The sequence below is a fragment of the Tiliqua scincoides genome, chromosome 2, assembly GCF_035046505.1.
Source record: "Tiliqua scincoides isolate rTilSci1 chromosome 2, rTilSci1.hap2, whole genome shotgun sequence".
Lineage (NCBI taxonomy): Eukaryota > Metazoa > Chordata > Lepidosauria > Squamata > Scincidae > Tiliqua > Tiliqua scincoides.
Window position 1 is genome coordinate 145074886 of NC_089822.1, and position 25209 is coordinate 145100094.

Genomic DNA, 25209 nt, shown 5'->3' on the forward strand with positions numbered 1-25209 from the left:
ATTATGCTGGGGTGGTTCAACCTGTGGCCGGCAGGCTGCATGTGACCCACAAAGACTGTTTTGGCAGTCCTTAAAGTCCTGTCTCACCCACTGCCTCCACCTCCTTCTCCTGCCACCTGAACGTGTTGAGTGACTTTGGCAACTCAGAACCCGGAAGCATTTGGCAGTGATTTCATCATGTCACTGCCAGTTGCTTCCACTCGCACAGTTGGGGGTTTTCACCAGAGTCTTGTGGCTCCCATAGTATAAAAAGTTGGACCACTCTGATCTATGGCATCACAGAGCTTTACGCAGCAGAGAGCTTTCAGAAATTGTGTGTTGGATTTCTGTGTCCCAGCAGAGATGAAAGAAGATGCTATTGCAGCTACCTGATTGCAGGAAGCAAGTCATTCAAGGGGTCAAGAAGGCTGCACCTGGAGCTAGCAAGCTTGTAACTCTAGTCTGGTGTCAAAGTCTGAGCAGCTTCTCACTCACATTCAGGCTGCACTGCCCTTGGTCCACCTGGTCACTCTCTTCCTGGCTTGACTACCTGCCTCGGCAGTATTTGGTTGCCTTTTATTCTTGGTCAGGGGTGTCCAAAGTTTTTGGCAGGAGGGCCACATCATCTCTCTGACACCGTGTCAGGGGCCAAATTAATTTACATTTCAAATTTGAATAAATTTACATAAATGAATATATTAAAGATGAACTTATATGAATGAACGAAGGTCTTGTAATAGCGCAAGGCCTACAAAAGGCCTTGCACAAAGCAAGGCTGGCCTTTCCTTTGCTGCTGCTACTGCATCACAGATGTGAAACAACAAGCAGTGGAGGGAGCCCTCATCCCACAGCTCACTCAAGAGGCCAAACAGTTGCCCTCATGCTGAGAGCAGTTGCGTCAGGCCAGTGTGGGCTCCAACAAATTTCCGGAGGGCCAGAGGCTCATTGGAGACTAGGTGCTCCCTGAGGGCCGCATAGAGAGGCCTTGAGGGCTGCAAGTGGCCCCAGGGCCGGGGTTTGGGCACCCTGTTCTTGGTCATTCCTAAACCTACTAAATACCCACTAAATTACTGTAGATGTACTTTCGAACCATGTGACAATAACAGACACTTATTAGTAAGCTTTGTTTTGTTCTTTCCCCAGACAATTCATAATGAAGATCTGTGGGCGTATTTTGCTAATTTTTACTTTATCGGGAGCATTGTGCTATTCCCTGCTTTTCCAATGCACTTTGCAATGAACAGCGCTCGTTACTACAAGGTAAAAATTAAATCTGGTAAAAATTTTCTTGGGGTTGAGGAAGACAAATATTCAGTTCTGGTGAATATAACTGACTTCATTTAGGGTGGTGCTTCAAATGTGAGCATGCAAGCTGTTTGTGTTTTACTGTTGCAGTCCAAGCATCATCAGCAATGTTGTTTTTTCCAGGTTGGGGGCCCATCCTCACACCATAGACCCTTATAGTTTGACTTCTGTCTATTGCACTGTCTATTGCACTTCTGTCTATTACAAACTCTCTAGGAGTTTGAGAATCTAGTTGAATCTAGGAGAGTTTGAGAACCAAGGAAAGTCTTTGCTGGGTTGGGGTGGAAAGCAGTGACGCAATCCTCAGGATTGTGCCGCTACAGGGGAAGGGGGGCTGTTTTTAACATAACTTTCTGCTGAGGTCCAGGGGGGTTCAGGGAGCGGCTTTTAGAATGTGTTAAAAAAAAATTACGACCCACATCTGGTTTCATGATCACAACCTGGAAGTGGATTGTGAATGTTTTTTTACATTCTACAAGCCATTTTACAAGACTGCAGAGGGCTCTGCAGAGGTTCCCCACACCTCCTGGACCCCAGCAGCAGGTAAGTTAGGTTCAAAACAGTCCCCTTTCCTCCACAGCGGCATGATCCTAGGAATTGTATTTCTGCTTTTCCCCCTTAAAATGAAAGGGGCAGTTGTTCTCAGGTGGGTTGTGACCCACCAGTTGAGAACCACTGATCTATTGGATTTGTATATCTTATCCTTCCACATTAACTCTGCTTATGAACTCTGGGCTGTCTCTGTGTGCCTCCATTATTCCCCTCCTGCGCTTCTGCTCACCTCAGTATAAATTACTCAAATAACTTGAATCTGGCAGAGAGCACGCTGGAAGGGAATATGAGAGGCATGCTAAGACCACCCATTTTCCCATGAGCCCATCATGCTGATGCATGTAGGCATGGATAGGAAGGAACACCCAGCTCTAATGGGTCCCTTGGGGATTTCCTGCTCATGAGCTCTGTGTGCACAGTGATTGGTATGTGAGCATCAACCTTTTGCACATCCAGAAGACATTATGGGATTCACAAAGATTTGGAAAACAAAGGAATGTATTTTACAGTAAATTATTACCAACAAGTTGGAAAGATATGTATGGCAATAAATTTTGTGGTACAAGATTACGAAGCAGAAAGAAACTAGGGAAATGGGAAATAGAGCTGGAAGCCAGATGAGTATTATTGTGAATAATTGACTCTTTGTGGGTCTGATGGAGAAAGAGAATATGCATGTAGGGAATTAGTTAAACTCTGCTACTGTGGTTCGTATTCAACATAAACCACAATTTAAGGAGGAAATTGAAGGTGCAACAATCTTTTTGTAATTCTCTTTGCTAGTTAAAAAGTCGTGCTCAGCTCCGCGTCTCAGGACTCTTTACTTCTGCATACTGGTGTGGACTAGCTATGGTGGACATTCCTCTGTGTTGGATTCTACTTTTATTAGTGTACGGCCCATGGTTTCTATTCATTGCCTCTGTACTTAGTGGAAATAATGCCAGCATTGCCTTCATCTTGGTAAGTTTAATCATTTATACTGTTTAAAAAGTGGACTTGGAAATAACTTAAAAATTCATGGTTTTAAAATTAATAATAATACAGGTATTTATATACCGCCCTTCTAGGTCCTCAGATTTCTCCTCAGACTTTATTCAAGGCAGTTTACATAGGCAGGCTAACTTAAATCCCCGTAGGGATTTTTACAATTGAAAGAAGGCTCTATCTTTCAAGAGCTACAACAATTCAGATGTTTCGTTCTGATCTGGCCTCCATCCTGGTCTCCATCCTCCCACGCTCAGAGCAGATGGAATAACTCGGCTCAGCTTGTCAGCTGCTTCAAGGTCGCACGGTGCCGGTGGCCTCGAACTGGTGACCTTCGGATGTTATCTTCAGGCAAACGGAGGCTCAACCCTCTATATAGAGTCATGTAATGACTTAATTGGGTTCCAACTTCTTGTACAACACACTCATATTGCCCCATATATTTAAGAGATTCATTAGGAGGTGATACATGACCAATTTTGTACAAGAAAGTTGCTGCCGTTAAGCGCAAATAATCCAGTGGGGGATTTGGAGTAGAATGAGCTATACCATTTAGAGTGGTAATAAATGTTTCAGCATTTATTGCTGCCTGGATTCATCTCAGAATGTCTAGGCCAGGCTATGCTCCACAGATAAATCTGGTGAGTGGAGAGGGTCCTGTTTGTTCCCTGATAGTAGACTGATGTCTTGGGTGCCATCACATGATTTGAACTCTTCCAGCTTCTCCCCATGGGGATTGCTGGGGTGATGGGAATTGCCTATAGCAGGGACAAAGTCCTTTGTGCTCTCTGATGCATTAATGTACATTATCTTCACGCACTACTTTATAAAATATTTGTAAAATATTTAATTCCCATCTTTCCCACACTGAAACAAATGCCCAAGGTGACTTGCATATGCCACATTAAAATGTACAATATGTGAAACAATAAAGTCATAATAAGAATAGTAAAACCATTGAGGTGCAGCTTTATAGACCACAGAATTATTACAGACACATAGACATCAGGTCAGACAACAAAGCATCACTCAAACACCAGATGAAATATGAATGTTTTGAGCCCTTGCTGAAAGGCCATGAGGGAAGGGGTAGTTGTATTGTTCTTTCTAGCTGGGAGGTGCTGGCTGCCTGCGGTTTCTGCCCTGGTCTTAAAGGGACAGGAGACAGAGGTTATGCTCCTCCTTGAAGTATATGTGGTGAAAGAATCGCATGACTGCTACACTATGTGCTAATCACATCAGCCTGGATTCATTCAAACAACCGACTTGCCAGTTTTGTCTATGGAAATTACTCTACTATTAGCCCTGGTGTTAAGACACAAGTATTTGCAATAATTAATACAGGTAATTCAGATGTTATAGTACTTGAATAACACTGATATGAATACAATTCTTAGGTCTAAATATTTGATACTTTAAACAAGGCATATGAGCTTACTATTAACGTGGCATCTAACCTTTTCCCTAACAGGTGTTCTTTGTATTTGGCTATGGCATATCAATTGTCTTGCTCCTATACATCATTGCCTTCCTCTTTCGAAAAAAGGCATATGCTAGTAGTTTTTGGTCGTTCATCTTCCTTGTGGTAAGTATATGGATGTGTTCATTTCTGTAGCTTCATAGTCTATCCTATCTCACTGCTATTTTCAGTGACTGAATTATAGGATGGGGCAGAGAGTGGCCAGCCCCCCCTTTGTGCTAGCCTTTCAGTTAGTGTTTTCAAATTGGCTTCAGGGGACCATACTTCAGGGGACCAAATTGTAGGCAGTCAGGGGATGGAGCTTGTGAATTTTTTGAAGGGCCCCCTACGTACATAGGGTACGTCATGTCAAAATGTGTTGTTATGTCTTCCCTACGGCCTTATCAGTGAGAAGATTGAGATGGGCAGCACTTCTAGAGTTTGGGCTTCCTTTGGAGTAGAGCTCATTGCAGGCTTGTGGAGACTTGGTATTATCCAGTGTATTTACAATATAGAAACTGAGCATTGGGTGGAGACAAATAGCATGCACTTCTGACAGGCAGCAAATCCACTTGGTCTCGGATCCCTAGAGAGAGCCCTACAACCCATAAGGTGCTTCAGCTCTCTTCTTCAGCTTTGCTGTTACAGCTGTCTGCCACTGTCCCCAAAACTGCTTCTCAGATCCCTGCTGCTGCTTCTTGTGTTACTTCATACATATGCATTCATCAGCAGGTGGAAGAGAATTTTCCTTTTAAGGAAGCCTCAGAGGACCATTGTAGGCCTGACTACATGTTATCTGGAGTGCATAGGGTGCCTGTCATTTTTTTTTTTTTGGAAAAATAGAGCACCAGGGTGGTGGTAAAGCCCCAGTGGCAGCTAGGCAGGTTTTAGCACTTTACTTGTTTTCCAGATCTGCTACCCATTGTGACCCTCCTTGTATGCTGTTTTAATTAGGAAGGAAAGATTACACTGAAAGCTGATTTTACTTTTTTCCGAATTGAAATAGCTCATAGGGTACGATCTGAATTGGAATCATGGAAGGAGCAAAAGTACTAAGTCACCACTACCCCCCACAATGGTTTCACCCACTTTCACCACTCTCTTGACATGCTATGTTATTTAAAAAAAAAAAAATTAAGCCATGTTATTAATTCCACGGAATATATACTCTGGCCCTTAGGCACACTTTCTGTTTTGTGAAATCCTGGATTCTGACCAGTCATTTCCCTAGTTCCAGGCCCATTCAGAAGCATCAGACCCTGGTTAGCTAACAGGATGCTGAATATTTGTTCCAAGATCCAGTTAGCTCATAGAGTGGTTAGAACAAGGAAGAATGAGCACCTTGGAACATGTTCTGAGTTGGCCTCACCATCTACTGGTGTGCTACCTGAGCCAGCTATGGGGCTTGATGCGGCCAGCCCAAGAAATTAAAAATCCCCCGGTCAGTGAGGTCATTTCAAGCATCAGATACAACAAAAGGAAGTGAGTGGAGATGTTTAATCTCTGTAAATTTTTTTTTAAGGTTCTCTCTTGCTTCATTTTAGGTTTCCTTATTTCTCGTCGCTACAGTTGCTGTCGTAAAAATCATGATACTGACCTACCTGAATCATCTGATGAACTTCTTAATTCCTATGATGACCGCCATAAATTTTTCTATTTCCTTGACAGAGGTAGGTTCCTGTGCAAAGTGACCCATAGGCTTATTCCTGTGGAACTGCATGGTTGATATTGTACAAGGAGAAGCTTCTAGAATTATCACAGCCAGCATAGTATACCCTCTCAGTCTTTAAGGCAGAAATGTGCACTTGTCCTTATTTCTCAGGGCGTCTCCTCTGTTTCAGCCTTCTTATTGCCTCCAGCCACAGCACCTCAAATGACTGGAGGGTTGGGATCTCTTCCTGGTTTCCTCTCACCATCTCTGTACATCCTGAAATACATGGATGGCACTTTTGCACTGAAGGTGGAGGTGGCACACGGCCACCTTATACAGGCAACAGGATGGGGGGGGAGGTATGAGGGAGTATGAGTAGATTTTTGGAGGACACTGTAATGCAAAAAAGAAGCTCTAACTATTTCAAAGGTTCAGTGTGCTTTAGAGGCAGAATGTTCACAATTGCCATTTAAATGGCAAATGAGAACTATATTTTTAACAGCACAGTTCTAAGCATGTTTAGGCAGAAGTAACATAGTGTTCAGTGCCCCAGTGCTGCCAATCCTGTTGCCCTCTGGGCCTGATCCCCTACCCCCTTCTTTGCCCTTCCCTGCCACACCCGCTCCCTGTGCTTCCCCAGCTCTTACCTGCCCTGGCTTGCGTTCCTGCTACTTGCATTGGCTGGACAACATAGGTCTTCCTGCCAGGACCCCTGTCTTCTGTGCTATTGCAACCTGCTTTACAGCATGTTTGCAACAGTGCACACCGCACAGTTGTCACTGCACCGGCACAATAGGACTGTGCTGTAAGACAATAGGATTGTGCCGTAAGAAGAGCTTCTCAGGTAAATGTTTTCAACACACAGCACATCCAGACATTCCAAGCACTGCATATCTGTACTCTGAACCAGGAAGTTACAAAGCTAATGGATAACATCAGGTTCTAAATATGCCACTAACACACACTGGATGCTACATGCAAGCATAGCTTAATATTTTATTATGTTTTTTACATCATCAGTTCTGTTTCTCTTATAGGCACTGTTTGTAGCTGACTTTGAGTATGCAACTGATATGAAGAATGAACTTATTGTATCTTCTATTGCGGTGAGAAATGGCGAGTTTTTTATCTGCAGTACAGATTTTAGGCAGTGTTCTGATCAATTGTTGATAGCAAAAATTGACTCAAACGAGTTAAAGATCACAAGGCTATAGGTGATCGGCTGAGTGGCTCTCTGTAAGCGAAAAAGTAGCACAAAAAAAAGAGAGGATGATAAATTAGCCACTTTAATCACAGAACCAGAGACGTTTAGCCAAGCACAGGCTATGCTATGTTGGGCTATGTCAGTTGCAAGGGAGGACACCAGGATGAGGTCTCTTGTTATCTGGTGTGCTCCCTGGGGCATTTGGTGGACCGCTATGAGATACAGGAAGCTGGACTAGATGGGTCTATGGCCTGATCCAGCGGGGCTGTTCTTATGTTCACAGGCTTCAAATAGAGCTAATGAAATGGATTTTAGTTCTATATACTCATCTTACATACTTGGCTGTTTCTGTTTTCATTTAGCCTTTGGTCCAGAGTGTCATTTTCGTCTTTTTACTTGGACTTCTGGAGATGAAATACGGCAGGCCAGTGATGAGAAGAGATCCTGTCTTTAGGGTTATGCAAGCCCCATTGTCCTGGTAATGCACAGGTTGTCCTCTTGTTTTATAATGAATTGTCAACAGTTTTAAGTGTGAGTTTTATTTATGGTTTTAAGATTGCCAGTTTTCTGAGTTCTGCTCCCATGTCTTAGAAGCCACTATTGGTGACGCTGTTCATTTCAGCGGGCTTAGGTGCTGGCTATGAAGTTCATGGGGCTTGTTGCTATTGTACGTGAGATGTATTTCATAGTTTAAACATACAATCCCAGAATGAGCAAAAGATTACATCAGTGCTTATGGTTCCATAATGTTGTGAAAGTGGGTTATTTTCACGTGCTTCAGCCTCATTCTGGGAGCACAACTCTAGCATTATTGCACATCATTCACAGCACACTTAACTGTAAACCTTCCTTCATTGGTGCCTGGAGCTTTATAGGTTCTTTGCAATGTCTTTTAGCTGTAGGTTTTCTCCAGCCAGACAGGGCAGCCAGCAGAATCCTGAGAAACCCAGTGAAGACGAAGACAGAGATGTTCAGGAGGAGAGAGAGAGAGTTCAGAGTGTGCTGGTCTCTGCAAATCACACAGAGGTAAAACATAATCCATGCACCCCTCCTGCTTGGAAAGCACTGGTTCTGATATTTGTTTCAGTGTTGTAACTTTTGCTGTGTAAACTGTTCTGTGAACTACATTTTCTTGAAAAGCAGTATATAAACGTTATTACTAGAAACAGCAACAACTGTTCTCCTATGATTTCCAAAGGGCATTCCAGCACTGTCCACTAACACTTGTTCCTGGAGTTGTAGGCTGGGTCCTAAAGATTATCATGGCCCCCATAGTTGGAGGGGCTATCGCATCCTCCAGACTTGCCCTACTTCCTGGCAGATAATCAAGACCTTTATTCCAGAGTTTCTCAAGGCTCTTTTCAGGAGCAGGTTTTTTTCCTTTTGTGTGTGGCCTAATATATCATCCTTTTTCTTCCTTCCTTCCTCCCTGTCCCACCTGTCATTATTCATGTAAAGCAAGGGTGTCAAACATAAGGCCTGGGGGCCAGATATGGCCCGCGGAAGCTTTTTATCTGGCCCTCAGTCTCTCAGCTGCTGAGCTGTGCTGAGATGTTACTGCTGAAAGGTCAGCCCACATGAAAATTGGGCTCTCATGTAACTTGAAATATGATCAAGATTTGCATATTTTCTCTTCTGTCATTTGTAGCTATTGAGTTCCTAAGTGAGAAAAAGCACTTATTATTGGTTATGACCTGTTCAATGACATCACTTCCTGCCAATGACATCACTTCCAGCCATCAGCAGGCTTCATAAATGCTATTTGGCCCACTGTGTGAAATGAGTTTGACACCCCTGATGTACGGCCTGGTTGAGAGGAAGCATATGAGAAGGGGGTACTGTTATATAGTGGGTTCGTGTGAATAAAGGAAGGCCTAGAGATAACAGCTCAATATGTTTATTCCATCTTCAGAACAGAACCTGGCAAAGAATCTGAATGAATCTGACACAAGGCAAACACCCCTGGCTTTTATATCCTTTAGCTCTGCCCAGACCCCCCATGATTGGTGCTGTTGAAACATTAACTAGAGGGCCAATCAGATGGTAGGATTTCGATCCACCACCTGATTGGCCAGCCAGAAGTCCGGGCCAATCAGTTATGCAGGATTTCGATCCTGCATAACTTGCATACATAACAAGTACACTAACTGGGCCTTGGAGGAAACACCCCCTCCAGTTGCATTTTTTGGTGCCTGCCGTAGAATGCAGTCTTAGTCACACTAAATGGAACAATTGTCCCTTCCAGAACAGGAGGGTGGAGGAGTCACTGACTAACGAGACCCAGCATAGGACATTTGTTGATGTTCATTGGGGGAGCAAAAATGCCCAGCCTTTCCCAACATTTCCCAACCTGGATGGTTGAAGAAGGGACTGTTTTCAGCCTTAGATTGAGGGGGTGTTGCTTTAGCCATTGGTTATGCAGCAAATATAGCAGCAGTTGAACCTTGGGTGTTGCTTCCTCTTGAGCAGCTGGGCCCAGCATAGCAAGAAACCCCAGAAAAATGCAGCCACAGCATTCCCTCTATGCTGTTGAGTCTTCTTTCGGAAGGGACCTGAAAGTGATTGAGATAGGCTTAATGCAGTGGTTCTCCACGAGTTTTGGAACCACTGTAAGTCTTTGTGGAAGAGGGGTGCAAAGGCAGTGACATGATTGCAAGGATGGTGCCACTGCCAGGAATGAAAGGGTTTCTAGTACTTGCCAGTGGCAGTGTCAGCATCCTGGTATGGAACAAGGCGCTGCACCAGCCAGGCCCCTTAGGGGGAAAGGTGCTAGGGATTTTTAGGAAAATTAGGGTGCAGTCCTAACCAACTTTCCAGAACCAAGGTAAGGGCAATGCAACTCTGAGGTAAGGGCACAAACATTGCCTTATCTTGAGGAGGCCTCCATGACTGCCCCCCAACGGCAGGATGCAGCACATGCCCCACTGGCACAGCTATATCAGTGCTGGAAAGTTGGTTAGGATTGTGCCCTTAGTGAAAATAAATGTGCCAGCATTGTCATGCCTCAACATAAATTGTGGTGAAGATACATTTGGAATAGTGTGTTCAGTTCTGGTCATCCATTCTCAAAAGGATAAAAAAGAGGAGGAAAAAATTCCAAAGAGGGCAGTAAGAAATGATCCAATGGACTGAGCACTTTCTCTATGAGAAAAGCTTAGTGGACCCTCCAGGTGTTTCTGAAGATCAGTTGCTAGAGGAGGAACAGTGAGAATAATAATAATAATAATAATAATAATAATAATAATAATTAATAATAATAAATGTATTTATATACCGCCTTTCTTGGTCGTCAGATTTCGCCTCAGACTTTATTCAAGGCGGTTTACATGGGCAGGCTGTTCTAAACCCAGTAGGGATTTTTACAATTGAAGAAGGTTCTCTCATTCAAGAACCACAACATTTCAGACGGATCTTTTTGATCTGGTATCACATTCTGGCCTCCAATTTCCTCCCATGCAAGCTGACAAGCAACTTCTTCATCTCTCACATGGAGGGCAGCCAAGACGCTTCTTCGCTCACACCAAAGAGCAGGTGGAATAACTCGTCTCAACTTTGTCAGCTGCTTCAAGGTCTCACCATTCAGGGTGCCGGTGGCCTCAAACTGGCGACCTGCGGATGTTATCTTCAGGCAAACAAAGGCTCTACCCTCTAGACCAGACCTCCTGCCCTTCTACATATATTTATATCACACCCTGCACTTGGGCTTGCCTGAAGCAGCTGCCTGACACACTGCTAGAACCAGGATGCTGAACCACTCTTGGTCTGGTGATCTGATCCAGCAGTGCTCATCTTGTGTGCAGTGGTAAATGTTAAAGTGCTAGAACTTGTCGTTGTATCCCCCTCCCCATCATAACAGAGCCCCGCTAAGAATGTATAAAAGAGAAATTGTCTGCATTGCCAAGGTGTGTGATTATAGTGCTGGCTGAGTGAGTACTGTCTATTGTGCCATCAACCAAATCAACTACAGCACAACATCCCCCTTAGAAGATTGCCTTGTTTGGGACCTGCTTTGATCCATTCAAGCTGGAAGAAGAACAGGAAACAACAATATAGATCTGGCCTAAGCAAATGTGTCTTCTTGCCTCCCTCCTTAGAAACCAGTTATCACTGTCCACAACCTGCGCAAGGAATACAAAATCAAGAAGGCCTGTTCCTGTTTCAGGAAGAAGGAAAAAAAAGTGGCCACGAGAAATGTCTCTTTTTGTGTTAAAAAAGGTGAGATGTCCTCCTTCCTCCTAAGTACTGTATCAGTTTTATAAGCATTTGAACCCTTTTGGGAACCCTGTAAATATTGAGGGGGGGGGCGTAACATAACCATGATTGTGCTGCTGCCAGGCAGGAAAGCATTTTTTCCCCCTTATCTAGGGGGTCGCTATGGCTCTCTGGTGGATCTGGGGAGCCTGCAACCCCCTCTGTAGCATTCCTCAAGGCTTGAAAATGTTGAAAAAAGAAAAAAAAAACACTTCCTATCTCAGGATGAAAACTGGAATTGGTTCCCCCCCCCCCTTTTTTACAATATTTTGAAGGAGAGGGGTCACAGGCTCCCCAGACCCTCTGAAGAGCCATAGCAACCCCCAGGAAAATGAAAGACACTTCCCTGCCCAGCAGCAGTGCAATTGTAGCAATCATGTTGCTGCTGATTTCTGGGCTTTTTCCTGTTCACCTGGTAGGTTGCTACGCACCAGTTTGGGAACCACTGACCTAATTCACTGGTGTGGGATGAGACCTGGCCTTACCTGAAGCATAACCTTGTGACAGAGCCACCTACAATGAGGCAGAACTGTGTAGCCATTCCAAAGACAGCCACCACCATATGCATAGAATCTATGTTTGCTATGGGATGGAGCCCTGTTAAAAAGGATGGAACTGGTGCTTGTTTGTTTGTTCTAGGAGAAGTATTAGGGTTACTGGGACCCAATGGTGCTGGGAAAAGTACAACAATCAATATGATTACAGGAGACACAGATCTGACTGCTGGACAGGTATGCAGAGCCTCACATAATGAAATGTAAATCCAATGAGCAATAATTATGCCCAAAACATAATTTGAAGACTTTCTCTAAGCCACGGATTAAAGCACATTGTAGGATCTAGTCCAGACTTTTTGCTTTCAGCTGCGGAAAGCATTTTCAGGGGTTACAAAGAGTTTGTGTCCTCTCAAGTATTAGCTGGCCACCAGCTTAACTGCTAGTTCCTGCTTGAATTACTAAAGGCATACTAACACTCTTCACCTGTTCATCATAGCTCAGTATATGCTTGTAATAATTATGTTATTTATGCTTCCATTTGTGTACAACCATAGCTGTGTGAACATCATCTCAAACTCATTAAAGTCCTGTGCTTTAATATCAAGCGCAGGACTTGCATGCTGATAGATATGTACAGCTGACAGTTCTACATACTGGCAGAACTCCCTAAGGTAAAAGAAAAACAAAAAAAAAGAATTTAAAAACAGCCTTATGCAGACTGGGCACGCTCAGTGGCCTCCAGGAGCCATGGAATGTTGAAATAGAAGTTGGAGAAAAGCAACAGCAGAACATGGAATGCAGGATGCAGAGGAATGCTTGAGCCAGTTGGACATGAGAGCTGGGGAGATGCCGCATTTTGGTGTGGGTCCCACTTAAGGAGTGTAATAGTGTTTAAGTCCCTGATCATTCCTTCCCCTTCAGTCAGGCATGTCTGTTGCCTACTTCTACATCATGGGAGGCCTTTTCATCTTATCAGATTCGGAGTCTCACTACCTTTTACTTTCTCCTCTGGGGCCTTTTGGTCATTCAAAAGCGCACTTAAGTTGAACCAATTTAAACAACGTTACAGTGCCAGCTCTTTTTAATATCAGGTACTGATAAAAGGGGCTGATGCAGCTGCAACAGAAGAGAGCAATGTTGGCTTCCTTGGCTACTGCCCCCAGGAGAACACCCTCTGGCCTCACCTGACCGTGAAGGAACACCTGGAGATTTATGCAGCTGTGAAAGGGATACCGAAAGGTGCTGCCAACATTGCTATCAATCGGTACGGTCAGCAAAGGATTCTTCTTCTGTCAAAGTCATGGGGGACTGAGAAGAAACGTTTTCATTCTACCCTCTCTCTAAATTGACTGGGCTTGGGTGGCAATCCTGAACACCTTTAGCTAGAATAAGGGCCAAATCCTAGCCATTTTTCCAGCACCGATACAACCTCAGTGCAGCCCTAGTGTAAGAGAACAAATATTTCTTTACCTTGAGGAGGCCTCCATGACTGACCCCACCACCACAGAGTGCAGTGCTCATCTCAATGACACAGCTGCATCAGTACTGGAAAGTTGGATAGGATTGGGCTGTAAGTTCTATTGAGCACAATGAGACTTACCGGTACTTCAGAGTAAACATACCTAAAATAGCAGTGTTGGGAAGCTAGGCATTTTCAGATGTGTTTTTTTTATTTGTATGGGAGACAATAAATAGGAGTTCTTAAGCAATCAAACACCTGATATGATACACTTATCTAGTGTTGTAGCATCCTGGACAATATTAGGAAACCTGCATGTTTTTTTCTGCTTTTTCCCCCAGAATAGTACAAGCTCTAGAACTCCAAGGACATTTAAAAAAGGCAACGAAGACATTAGCTGCTGGATTAACCAGGAAAGTGAGTGTCGTTTCCTCCTTAAACGATGGGCCCAATCTTTAGGGTTGGCTATGGCTACCTTACATTCAGAGTATTCATTATTGGTGTTCCTAGAACAGTGCACTGGCTTGGAGAAAGGATTAACTTCCAAGCTCCTTGGATTTGTATGTGTTGCTTGGCTAGTCTTTTTCTGCCTTTTCATACGCTTAAGAAGCACATGCAGTTATATATGTATACTTGGGTGCTAGTGAAGGGTAACCCGGGCCAGTTATGTACAGGTATCCCCTGCTTTCTGACAGTTTGTTTTTCAAGGATCCAGTCTTTCAACGCATTTCATTTATAAGCAGAAATCATTCATTCAACACAGGCTCCACTCTTTCAACCTCTCTCTACTGTTCTAAAGGCTAGAATTGCCCCCCCCCCCGTTGATTCACTATGACATGGTGCTTCAAACTGTTTTGCGCACACTCGCTTTAGTTCCAGGTCTATTCCCATTCCCAAAGGCATTAATGAGAGTCCATTTGCAGAAAACTTTGTGCAACAGCAGGAATTTGCAAGACAAGAAGGGATTTGCAATTTGTTAGCTAAAAAAGCATTGGAAGCAACATGTGTAAACTGAGAAAAAGACCAGGTTCTGCTTTTCAACCATTTCTGCTTTTCACCACTGCTCCTGTTCCTAACCTGTTGAATGAGCGGGGGATGCCTGTAAATACTTCCTGTACAGATGGTTAAGATCTTCTACCATCTATACAGGAAGTATTTACAGGCAAAGAGAAAGGCCACACTTTTGATTAGTAGTGGCAATCAACACCCCCTCCCCATTCTGTCTGGGTGATTCAGTGGTTACCAGCTCCAGGGCTAAACTCACTTGAATCAATCTCTTAAGCTAGCCACCACATGCTTGGCAAGATGCAAAATCAAGGATAGCGTGCACCAGGATAGCATGCCACCAACCAATAAAGAAAAGGCCCTTGATGAGTTCATCCCACAAAGGTCCTGTAGAATTCTATGGGTGAAAAGTCTACAAAAACTCTGGGAAGTAGGCCCACATATTCTTTAACCCTTGGCTCATTCTTGCTGTACTCTGGGAAATCCCCATAATTTCTCTACATCCCTCTTCCCCTTCTTTTCTACCTTCATGTCTGCACTGCTCTGTGTGTCCTTTCCTTCTTCTCCTTAACAACTGTTTATGCTTATGAACTACTGCAAATGAATGGTCAGGAGCAGAACTATTATTAGAACTGTAATGTCTAGGTAGCTAAGTATTTATAAGTGGGAAAGCTTAGCAAGGCACTGTTCTATTTTGGTTTTTCATTCCTCCTTATTGTTAAGTATCTCCATAATGAATTTGTTTTCTTAAACTTTTCACCCTTGCCTCCCTTGTCCTTCCCCAGCAAACCATATAGCTACACAAGATCCCAGCACACAGCTTTTCCTCCATGTGTGCGTGTTATGCACGTTTTTAAAAGCATACCTGATGACATATGGCACAAAAGGGCAGGGAGGGGAGAGGATTGACTGTTCTTTTCAGCCTGTGATATAAACAACTTCAGTCCTTAAATGGCCGAATTCTATCCAGGGCCAGCTCAGAGTACAGCAGTACTGACAGAGCCTCCGCTGCATGCTGTGGGTGAGCTGATAAAGATATTTTATACTTGCTTACTCCACAAGCGTACTTGTAGAGGAGTGGTGTTGCATTCAAAGCATATTCACACTCACAAATGCATTTATTTCCTGATTAATATTTTTCTGCTGTTAGGATTCAGTACCAAATTGGGAGTGATCAGTCACAAGTTATGAACTGGGAACCATCTTTAGGCTTCAATTCCCAAACACTTACTTGGGAGTAAGTCCTACTGAGTTCAGTGGAGCTTACCTCTTGGTAGGCATGAATAAGGTTGCACTGTTGGGAATCCTAGCGCTCAATCCTATGCATGTCTACTCAGAAGTAAATCCCATGGGGCTTACTTCCAGGTAAGTATGGATAGGACTGTAGCCTTAATTGCCTGTATTAAAAGTCCAGTGAAACGTCCCGTAACTTCCTCAGATAGCAATCATTTTTTCAATGATTGCTTTGACTTTCATTGTAGAGGAAAAGAAAACCAGCTTATGGTTTCTGAAGTTTCCTTACAGCCCAATCCTCTGCTGGGTTCAATGGTGCTGGCACAGCCTTCACTACTTGCTATGGCTGACCAGGGACCAGGCAGTGAGGGAGAGGTAAGCAAACAACTTTTTTACGTTCCTATTCTGCCACTGCCTGGTTGCCAATGTGCCTACTTGGATCTGTGCCAGCTTTTTGGCTGCTGTAAATCCAAGTAGGTCAAGGAACATGTCAAGCCTGGGCTGGGGGCATATTGATGCTGCCGCTACCACTGATACGCCCCTCCAGCCTGCACTCAATATGCCCCTAGCCAGGCCCATTACCTGCCCTTAACCTCCCTCAAACCACCCATAGGCAACCATGCTGCTGACTTACCTGTTTCGTTGCAGCATCCAGAAAGTTCTGAAGCATGCAAGGAGCTACCAGCTCTTTCTGGCAGTGGCTTCATCGCATGCAACAGCAGTATGACACTTGCACTTTTGCTGGCCCTTTTGTGACAGTGGATCATAAGATCTGCTGTTGCAAAAAAGCCCAGTTGATTTGGACTATTCTGCTATGAGAGTGTCACGTTTTATGGGTGGGCACCCATATAGTCCAATGACAGGCATATGTAAAGAAAAGGTACTAATTGTTAGGAATTATTATGGTAGGAAGCAAGTGTAGTATGGGGGAGAATGTTAAGTTTGAGTGTTGGATGCCCATGTTCCTTCTTAGCTATGAAGCTTCCTGGAAGGGCTTGAGCCAAGCCACTGTCTCTTCAGCTTAACCAACCTCACAGGACTGTTGGAAGAATAAAATGAGAACATCTTGTCCATCAGCCAGACTGCTGGAGCCAAACTGAAATGAAAACACTGTAGAGATCCCTTGCTGACTTGTTTGACTGGGTAAAGTTTGATGTTTGCAGCTTGTCCCATTCATGCGTTCCTAGAGAAATTCCTACAGTCTAGGCGGAAATCTGCCCCACCCTGATGCAGTACTTGCATATATTATCTATGTAACTTCTTATCCCAAATAGAATTTGTTTTCCTCCATTTTAGTTATGCTTTGCCCTGAGCATGCTGGGTAGTCCAACTGTGATGCTTTTAGATGAACCAACAACAGGAATGGATCCCAAAGGAAAGCGTCAGGTGTGGTGAGTGACTCATCTGTCAATATATGAGTACTGGATTTGTAAATGTATTGTGCATAGCATAGCATTAAGCTTAAATATACATCTGGTAGTAATGTCTCCTGCTGTACTCGTATTTAGGCACTCAAAGAATCTGAATTGGTCTTCTTAAAAATCGGATCACAGCCAACCAAAATCAAAGGCTAAGGGTACAAGCCTAACCAGGTTTACTCAGAAGTAAGTCCTATTTTGTTCAATGGGGCTTACTCTCAGGAAAGTGTAGTTAGGATTGCAACCTTACAGGCATAACTTCTGCATACTTTTTGTGATATACGAAAGCTTATGCTATTAAAAAAATTGTCTAGCCCGATCCTACCTAAATTCCCCTCCCATAGCCATTGAAACCGCACCATTGAAACATGCACTGCATCCCATGGCAAAGTTTCAGGTCCTGGAGATCTACTCCAAGAAAGCCTTGATTGCCTGAATGGGTCTACTTGGACTTGTGCCAGCTGCTTTGCAGAGTGGACCCAGGAAGGCAGATCAAGGCTGAGAAGGGGAATAGGCTATTGGAGGTGCTGCCACCACCAATACTATTACTTTCCCAGCTTCAATCTGCACCTCTCCCCACCCTGGTCTCTGATGTGTTCCACCTGTCCCCCACCTCCTACCCATCACCCACACCGGAGTTCTTTCTCCAGCTGCTGGTACATGGCTGCAGCCACTCTTTGTGGCAACCCAACTGTGCTGAATGGTGTGTCTCATTTTTTGGCAGCTGTAAAGGACCTTGTGCTGCTGGAACACTGGTTCCGGCTGCACAAGGCCCCTATTAAGTTTGGGCCTTCTGGTTGCAAAAACAAACCGTCTTCCCCAATAGAAGTGGTTACAATTTACCAATGTGGCTAAAATGTTTCTGTGGTGCAATGCTTTTCATCTCACGGGTAATCTTTGGACTTGATAATTGTTGGAACATATTTGTTTTGTTCACTGTCTGTGCCCAGAAGATAACGTAACTCAACCTTTCAATGCTGGATTTATTTAGGTGACATCAGTTCATCCCAACCCATAAGAGCAGTGCAGATAGTTGTAGATGGGTAGTTCCCCCCCCCCCGTCTTTGTCATTTCAAAGATTGTGGCATTATTATATTTATTTTTTAATAAGAATGTTCATATACTGCTTTTCAACCACAAAAAAATTCATAAAAGGGTTTGCAGAGGAAATAAATGGCTCCCTTTCCCAAGAGGGCTCACAATCTAAAATTACTAGGATCATGCCACTTATAGCACAATGAAGGGACTCGGAAACTAAAGGGAAAATACCAGCCTTTTCTATGGGTAAAGTAGATGGGGCCAGATAAGAGAGAAAAGAGGCCAGCAATCTCTGTGTTAAAAAGATGTCGAGGGGGGAGTTATATTCCTTATGGAATATATTAGGCCCTGCCTTATTCAGGCCTGCAAATTCTATCAGGGTTGTGCTCTAACCCTGTCAAAAGGACACATACAGACACCTGGATCTGGAAGGCTAGGGCCAGCCTGCTTTTGCCAACACTGCTCATTTATATGCACATGTGTGTTGCTACCCGTGTCATGCGCATTATACAATAATTCAAATTGAATCAAATTGGGGGAAATACTAGAGTGAGTGGTCAAATTCAGCAGGGTCTGACAGTTTTGAGATCATTGATGTGAGTGAGTGGTGCAGACCACCTCAAAGTGTCTCAAAATTAGGCTAACTGTAACCATGAGACTGAGCTTTTCAAAACAAGATAGTTTATTAAAGGCATATAGATAACAAAGAAAAGGCACAATTACTTTCAGTTTCTTTGCTCAGTAGTTCAGTTACAGAGCTTTGGATCCCCATAAGCCCCCTCTCTTAGAATAGGATTGGGCTCTAAAGCTCCATAACTGAACTGCTAAGCAAAGATGACCGAAGGTTCTTAGCCAGAAACTCCCCAGTGGTCTCTGATGGTGGTGGCAGGTTTTATAAATCTATTATGAGGGACTAAATGTAAAAGTTCCCCTTAATAGCTAGTAACAAGATCTAAATTTGTCTGGAACTTCTTCAGCAGGTAAGATTAGGTCACAGCTTAGCTAAAAACACTTCACTATTGCACCTCTTTCATTAAGTAGCAGTCACAAACTTCATGAAATTTGTGCTTCTGCTGCTTAGAACTGCAGAAGATAAATGAAGGAAATAGTGCCTGATGCTACACAAGAGCACAGGGAAGCAGAAGTGGTGTAATGAGACCAGGGAAGATGCCAGGAAGGTATCCATTGGGCCTGTGTCTCGCTATGAGCAATAGGTGGGCGAGGAGGAACAGAAATGCAAGGACCAGAGTTACCCGAGAAGCAAGATGTGGTGAGTTTAACTCGGGACAGAAGAATGAAGAAAACCCTACTGAGATTCACCAGGTGATAGGACTGGCTGTGCTGGGTGAAGAGAGACATTTGCCTGCCAATCACCTTATATTTTCCCAAGGGCAACAAAATACCTTCTCATTCATAGGTGTTGTATAATCACATATGATCCTCAGTGTCCTTGTTCTAGAGGGGGGCTCATTTATTCTGCTGGCTAAATTCAAACTCTGTGGGTTGGAGAGCTGAGTCCTTGACTCAGGGTACAGACCAAAGAACTCCACTTTGTCTCACCTTCCCCATGCTTTCTATGACTCTTTAAAATGGTCTTCCCTCTCTTTAGCTTCTTCAACACCATCCTCTCTCACAGCCTTCACTAGGTATTTTCTATCCTATGCTTCTCCAACCTCCTTTGCTCTGTGGGGTGCCTCTTCCTCATTTGTTCTCTTGCTGGTGCACCATCCTGAATGTTTTGGGTTCAAAAGGGCCATCATGACTGCTTCAGCACTCTACTTCCCTAATAGCACTCCATATTATTATTATTATTATTATTATTATTATTATTATTATTATTATTATTATTATTATTACCCCGCCTTTCTCCCTGGAGGGACTCAAGGTGGCTTACAACAAAGGTTAAAAACAAATTAAAAACATTTGTTTTTAAACAAGACAGGAGAGCCTCTGTCTTATCCAGATTTAATTTCAGCTTGTTAGCCCCCATCCAGATCCTCACTGCCTCCAGACAGCGCTCCAGGACCTCAACCTGGAGGTCCTCATACTTAGTCTTCTGTCGTCTACAGGAAGGCAATTCACACTGTACTGAAGGACAAGGATCAAGGAGCCATTCTGACAACTCATCACATGGAAGAGGCTGAGGCAGTGTGTGATAGAGTCGCTATCATGGTATCTGGGCTGCTCAGGTGAGCTTTCTCATGCACCTTATTTCTAGTATAAGATACCATTAGTAAAGAAGGTCCTGATGGAGTGAATGAGACTTCTTGTTTCCATCTCTTTATAAAGAAAAGCTTGTTTTGCTTGAATGATCATTTCTTGTGTTTCAGAGGGTCAGTGCCCAAGACATGGGTGATCTATTTCCTACACGAAGCCTATGCACTAAGCATGAAATAATAATTATCTTTCCTCCAAACATCATATGATCGCTATTATAAAAAATTATGTGATCGCTTTAAAAGGATCTGGATGAAGGGTCAAATACATATAGTAAATGTACTCCTATGTAATAAAGGGCACAATCTTAACCAATTTTCCAGTACTGGTATGGCTGTGCCAGTAGGGCATGTACTGCATCCTGCAGTTGGGGGCAGTCATGGAGCCCACCTCAAGCTAAGGCAATGTTTGTTCCCTTACCTCAGAGTTGCATTGCCCTTATGTCAGCGCTGGAAAGTTGGTTAGGATTGCAGTCGAAGTGAATGATCTCCAATACTTGTAAGCCCTACCTTGTGAGCACTCATACAGTAGCAAACATTAAGAAGAACATATTAACCTGTGATGTGCCAGACAGTTTGACTAGTCTAGTGACAGCCTGCAGTGCCCAGGAAACCCTGCATTGATTACACTTTGTGTCCTTGTGCTGTATGCTGATTCTTTCCTTCCTTAGGTGCCTGGGTTCTATTCAGTACATGAAAAGCAAATTTGGCAAACATTATTTGCTTCAAATCAAAGTAAAGGGCATAGAACAAGGAGACCTTCTGAATACTGAGATCTTGAAGATCTTCCCACATGCTGCTCGGCAAGCAAGGTAACCTGCCAAGTTCTACAACCTGCTGTTAAATGTACTGTGTTATTTTAGTGAATATATTCTGGATTTTAGTTCTGTTTGTATTTCTTTTATCATCCCTGACATTTTGGGGTAGGAGGATGGGGAGAGAATATCTATTTTTCCTTCCTTTCACCCAAATCCAGCCACCCTTTGCATCCCATTATGGGGAGGAAAGGTGGGATTTAAATTTAACTAGCAGCCCAATCCTAACTTGCGCTGGAACAGGCAGGCCAGTGGACCTGCGTTGTATCCTGTGCAAGTTTGGGGCCAAAAGCAGTGCAGGTCAAGGCAAGGGCAATCGCTTCTCCTTACCCCCATGCCATGCTGCAGTGGCCCCAATGAGTCTACTCAGATCTGAGTCACCTCAGGAGGTAGTGTAGATCCAAGCAGAAGAGAGCAACCAGAGGCTGCTCCATGACACCTGGGAATGGGGGTCAGGATCTGGCATAACTGCCGGATCCTGGCCCCGCCTCCCGCTCCCCACCCACCCACCCCTGGGAGCACCTACTCACCTGCTCTCCCCCCACCCCAGAATGCCTCCCTCCTACCTACTCCCTGCCCTCCCCATGCGCCCCAGATCACTGCGTCGGCTGAACTGGACCGGCACAATTCACCCATCCTCCGGAGCCCACAGCAGCACGGGGAGGCAGGCAGATGTTTGTGTGCTGGCCTTCCAAGTGACGACACTCTTGGGCCGGCTTGCGCCAGCCCAAGTGGCTGTTAGAATTGTGCCCTAAATAAACTAACATTTTACTTATGTACATTATTAAACTGTCCCTACCCCACAGTGTTAAGCAGGAGTTATTATTTCTGGGGACAAAGTCACATGCCCTGATCAATATATAATATTTCCACTTGGATGGGGAACTTTATATGAAGTTCCCTTCCTCTCCCAAAAGCCAATACTGTGCATATGGAACTCTTCATAAAAGCCAGAATCTTGCTAACCAGCTATTTATGAAAGAAAATGTGGAGGGGTCTTGTTTGGATTTCACTTACCAAGTGGGACCAAATGGTTTTTTTTAATGATTCCATGCTCAGGTCAGAGCTATATTGGTGGCTGGATTGTTGTCTCCTTCTCTTAGGGTGTCCACTCTGTTGGTCTACAAGATCCCAATGCAAGATGCACTGCCTCTGTCCAAAGCCTTCTCCAAGCTAGAGGAAGGTCTGTCTATTATACTGTTCATTTATTTGTATAGAGGTATTGAAGACGTGGTGTGAAAGATACTGTCTCTTATCTTCCCTCTTCTCAGCGAGCAAACCAGAGTGTCCAGTCCTACCCATTAGAGACATTTTCATACCAGTAGTATCCCGTATAGCCACATATACATGGAACATTTGAAGTGGGTGTACACTTGTGCTAGACATACCGGATATGTTAAAATCTGGCATCCCACATCACGTGGTCAAAATCAACCATACAATTTTGACTTTCACATGTTGGGTTTTTATAAATGTGTGTTCTCTCCAGATTTTCTGCCCATTATTGGACATCTGGGATGTTGATAGCAGGGAGGGTGTGTCCTGTTGATATGGCAACATGGCACAATCGTCCTCTCAGAGTGTGCATAGAAGGCAGGAATGAGACATCAGAATCAGGCCTAAATCTGTAGAATGTAACTGGTGCAACTTTGTATCCACACAGCTAAACGAAGCTTCGGCTTTGAGGATTACAGCTTTTCTTTGAACACTTTGGAACAGGTAAGATGAATTTAAAGTTCAACTGTGGGTTGTCTGTAGTGGTAATACCTGAAAGGGAAAAGTGTGATCTAGGTGGTCAAAAGTCCTATTCAGCACCAGCCAGGTTTCACTTTCCTGTCTGCCAATGTAAGTGCACAAGAGAGGTGTCCAGGTGTTTCCAATCCAGTAGTGGGAGTCTGCATTTAGAACTGTAGTTTATATGCTCTGTCCAGTACCATATACCCTATTTGGAAACTGTGAACACTGTGCCAAAGATAGTTGATGTGCACGTGTGTGTACATGCATTTAGGAGTGGGAGTTGGGTTCTGATTGGAGGTGCCCATACTGATAGTTCGGACCATCTGCTTGATAGTTAGATGGGCATTTCTGGATAAAGACTGCTAGTTGCCCAAATATGAGGGACAGTTAATTAACATCTTGAATGGACTCGGGTGCATCATTAGGGAAACAAAAAAGACTCTAACCAAAAATGGCTGGACGGAAATGTTCTTTTGTGGCATTTATCGAGACACAAGTGAGAACTTGTTCCTCTTGCAAATGAAAACTATATTGAAATGTATGAGGTGGGTGTTTAGCATTCTTCTACTTAGCTGAAGAAAGCTTGTATCATGCAGGTTTTCCTGGAACTTTGCAAAGAGCAAGAGCGTGATATGGCTCCGGACACAACTTTTGAATGGAAACAGCTGCAGCAGGAAGAGCTCTAAGTTGTGCATGGAATAATGAAAAGACTTATGTACAGATGTAAGTGCTTGTGATCCCTTGACCAAGAGGGATATGAGGCAGATGGCCTGAAGCATCTGCTGTCCCTGCCCTGCTTGCTCTGTACAGGCTGAAACTAAGGGGTTTGCATAAGAAATCCTGTCTGTGCAGTTAGAATTATCCAGAACAATATGATAACTTACAGTACAGTACTTATTTATCAGAGGCAATATTGGATGAATATACATATGCAAGCAAGAATCCCTTTTTCAAATTGCTTCCAACTTGCTGAAAAAGGCTCATTTATGGATATTTTGTTAAATTTTAATTTTTAAAATTTATTTTATTAAATAAACAATAATGAACCCTTCACTGAATGGATCTCTTATTATGTCCATCGTAACACTGCACAAAGTTGCACTCGATGAGCCCCATGTCCATGTCAGTTACAGCCCAATCCTATGCATGTTATTCACAGAAGTAAGTCCCATTGTAGTTCATAGGTAAGTGCCTAGGATTGCAGCCTTAAACCATCAGTGTTTTTTCCTTGAAAATTATTCCAGCTCATGTGCAGTTATCTAATTACAATCAATTTTTGAAAGATCAATAGTTCTGATTCTGAATTTTATTCATAGATTTCAACAAACTGAAGGTTGCATGGGCTGAAATACTGTACACTTCCTCTATCAATTCACATGTTAGGCTGTCTCATGAGCTAGTGAGATACAGGAAGCTGAGCTAGATGGGCCTATTGCCTGATCCAGTGGGGCTGTTCTTAAGTGCTTAGTGTATATATTTCCAAGTATATATTTCCTTCTGTTTCATGTGGCAGAAGACAGAGAAATATGAAGCAGGCAAGAAGATCTGCAAGATTCAGGAGCCATACTTACCATATATTGTAGCTTGACTTTGAAAGTATTTTGTCAAGGACATTTAAAACAATAGTTGAAAATTTTGCCTTAAGAGTATTTCACTTAAGAGAACTGTATTTCACAAGACCCAAAAATTTAAAAACATTTTGAGAGGGAAATATGCACCCCTTACAGATCTTCACATGTGTTAAATTTCAGAGCAAAAAAGTATTCTATTTGAAGGCTATTTTAATCATCTGTGATACCAGACATACAGGAATAAATGCCAGTGTGGTACTACTTACTGTTTTGCATTTGACCATTATATATTTGCATATTTATCTAAAGCTGAGTTACCCAGGCATTTGAATCAGAACTTGGTCTGTACTTTGATATACTGTACACACCAAATTACAATCAGTCCAATCTTAACTAGGGCTGTACTGCCCATTCTGAGAGTGGAACAGTTTTCTGCTGTTGTAAAATGAATGTTGGCAACACACACAGCATGCCACTGGCAGTGATTTTGAGTGCTGCCACAATTGGTGGCAGTGTCAAAGGCCCACTACTGCAGCTAGCTACCTCCAGCAGGGGCAAGTAAGCCTGTAGCAGGGGTGGGTAGAATGTGGCAGGGATGGGGAGGAATGGTGAAGTGTCTGGGTGGGTGGGGGGCAGAATGGGGAAGGGGAGGTTTCTGGCACCACACATGTGCGTTGGTATGCTAACCCTGTTCATTATCCATGACCTCTCCCTACTCACCTCAGTTCTGCACCAGTAAAATAACTATATGAGGAGATCTGTTGGGGTAAGGAAAGCTTACCCCAAGATAAGGGTATGAAAATTCCCTTACCTTGAGGAAACCTCTGGACTGCCC

General features: G+C 43.6%; 1 protein-coding gene across 5 annotated transcripts in view; it reads left to right on the plus strand.

Annotated features, from left to right (window-relative positions):
• Nucleotides 1-23844, plus strand: part of LOC136639250 (ABC-type organic anion transporter ABCA8-like) — a 60673-nt gene extending 36829 nt beyond the window's left edge. For 4 of the 5 annotated variants that reach the window (XM_066613274.1, XM_066613271.1, XM_066613272.1 and 1 more), the window contains exons 25-41: nt 1123-1239; nt 2620-2796; nt 4292-4405; nt 5824-5949; nt 6968-7036; nt 7497-7612; nt 8031-8160; nt 11229-11349; nt 12025-12116; nt 12974-13146; nt 13683-13758; nt 16876-16970; nt 20105-20224; nt 20923-21063; nt 22170-22249; nt 22730-22785; nt 23400-23844. In XM_066613274.1, coding sequence (XP_066469371.1) covers nt 1123-1239; nt 2620-2796; nt 4292-4405; nt 5824-5949; nt 6968-7036; nt 7497-7612; nt 8031-8160; nt 11229-11349; nt 12025-12116; nt 12974-13146; nt 13683-13758; nt 16876-16970; nt 20105-20224; nt 20923-21063; nt 22170-22249; nt 22730-22785; nt 23400-23489 — 1893 coding nt within the window. In that variant the 3' untranslated portion in view covers nt 23490-23844. The other variant, XM_066613275.1, reaches the window with a different exon arrangement.
• Nucleotides 23845-25209: the final 1365 nt, after the last annotated feature.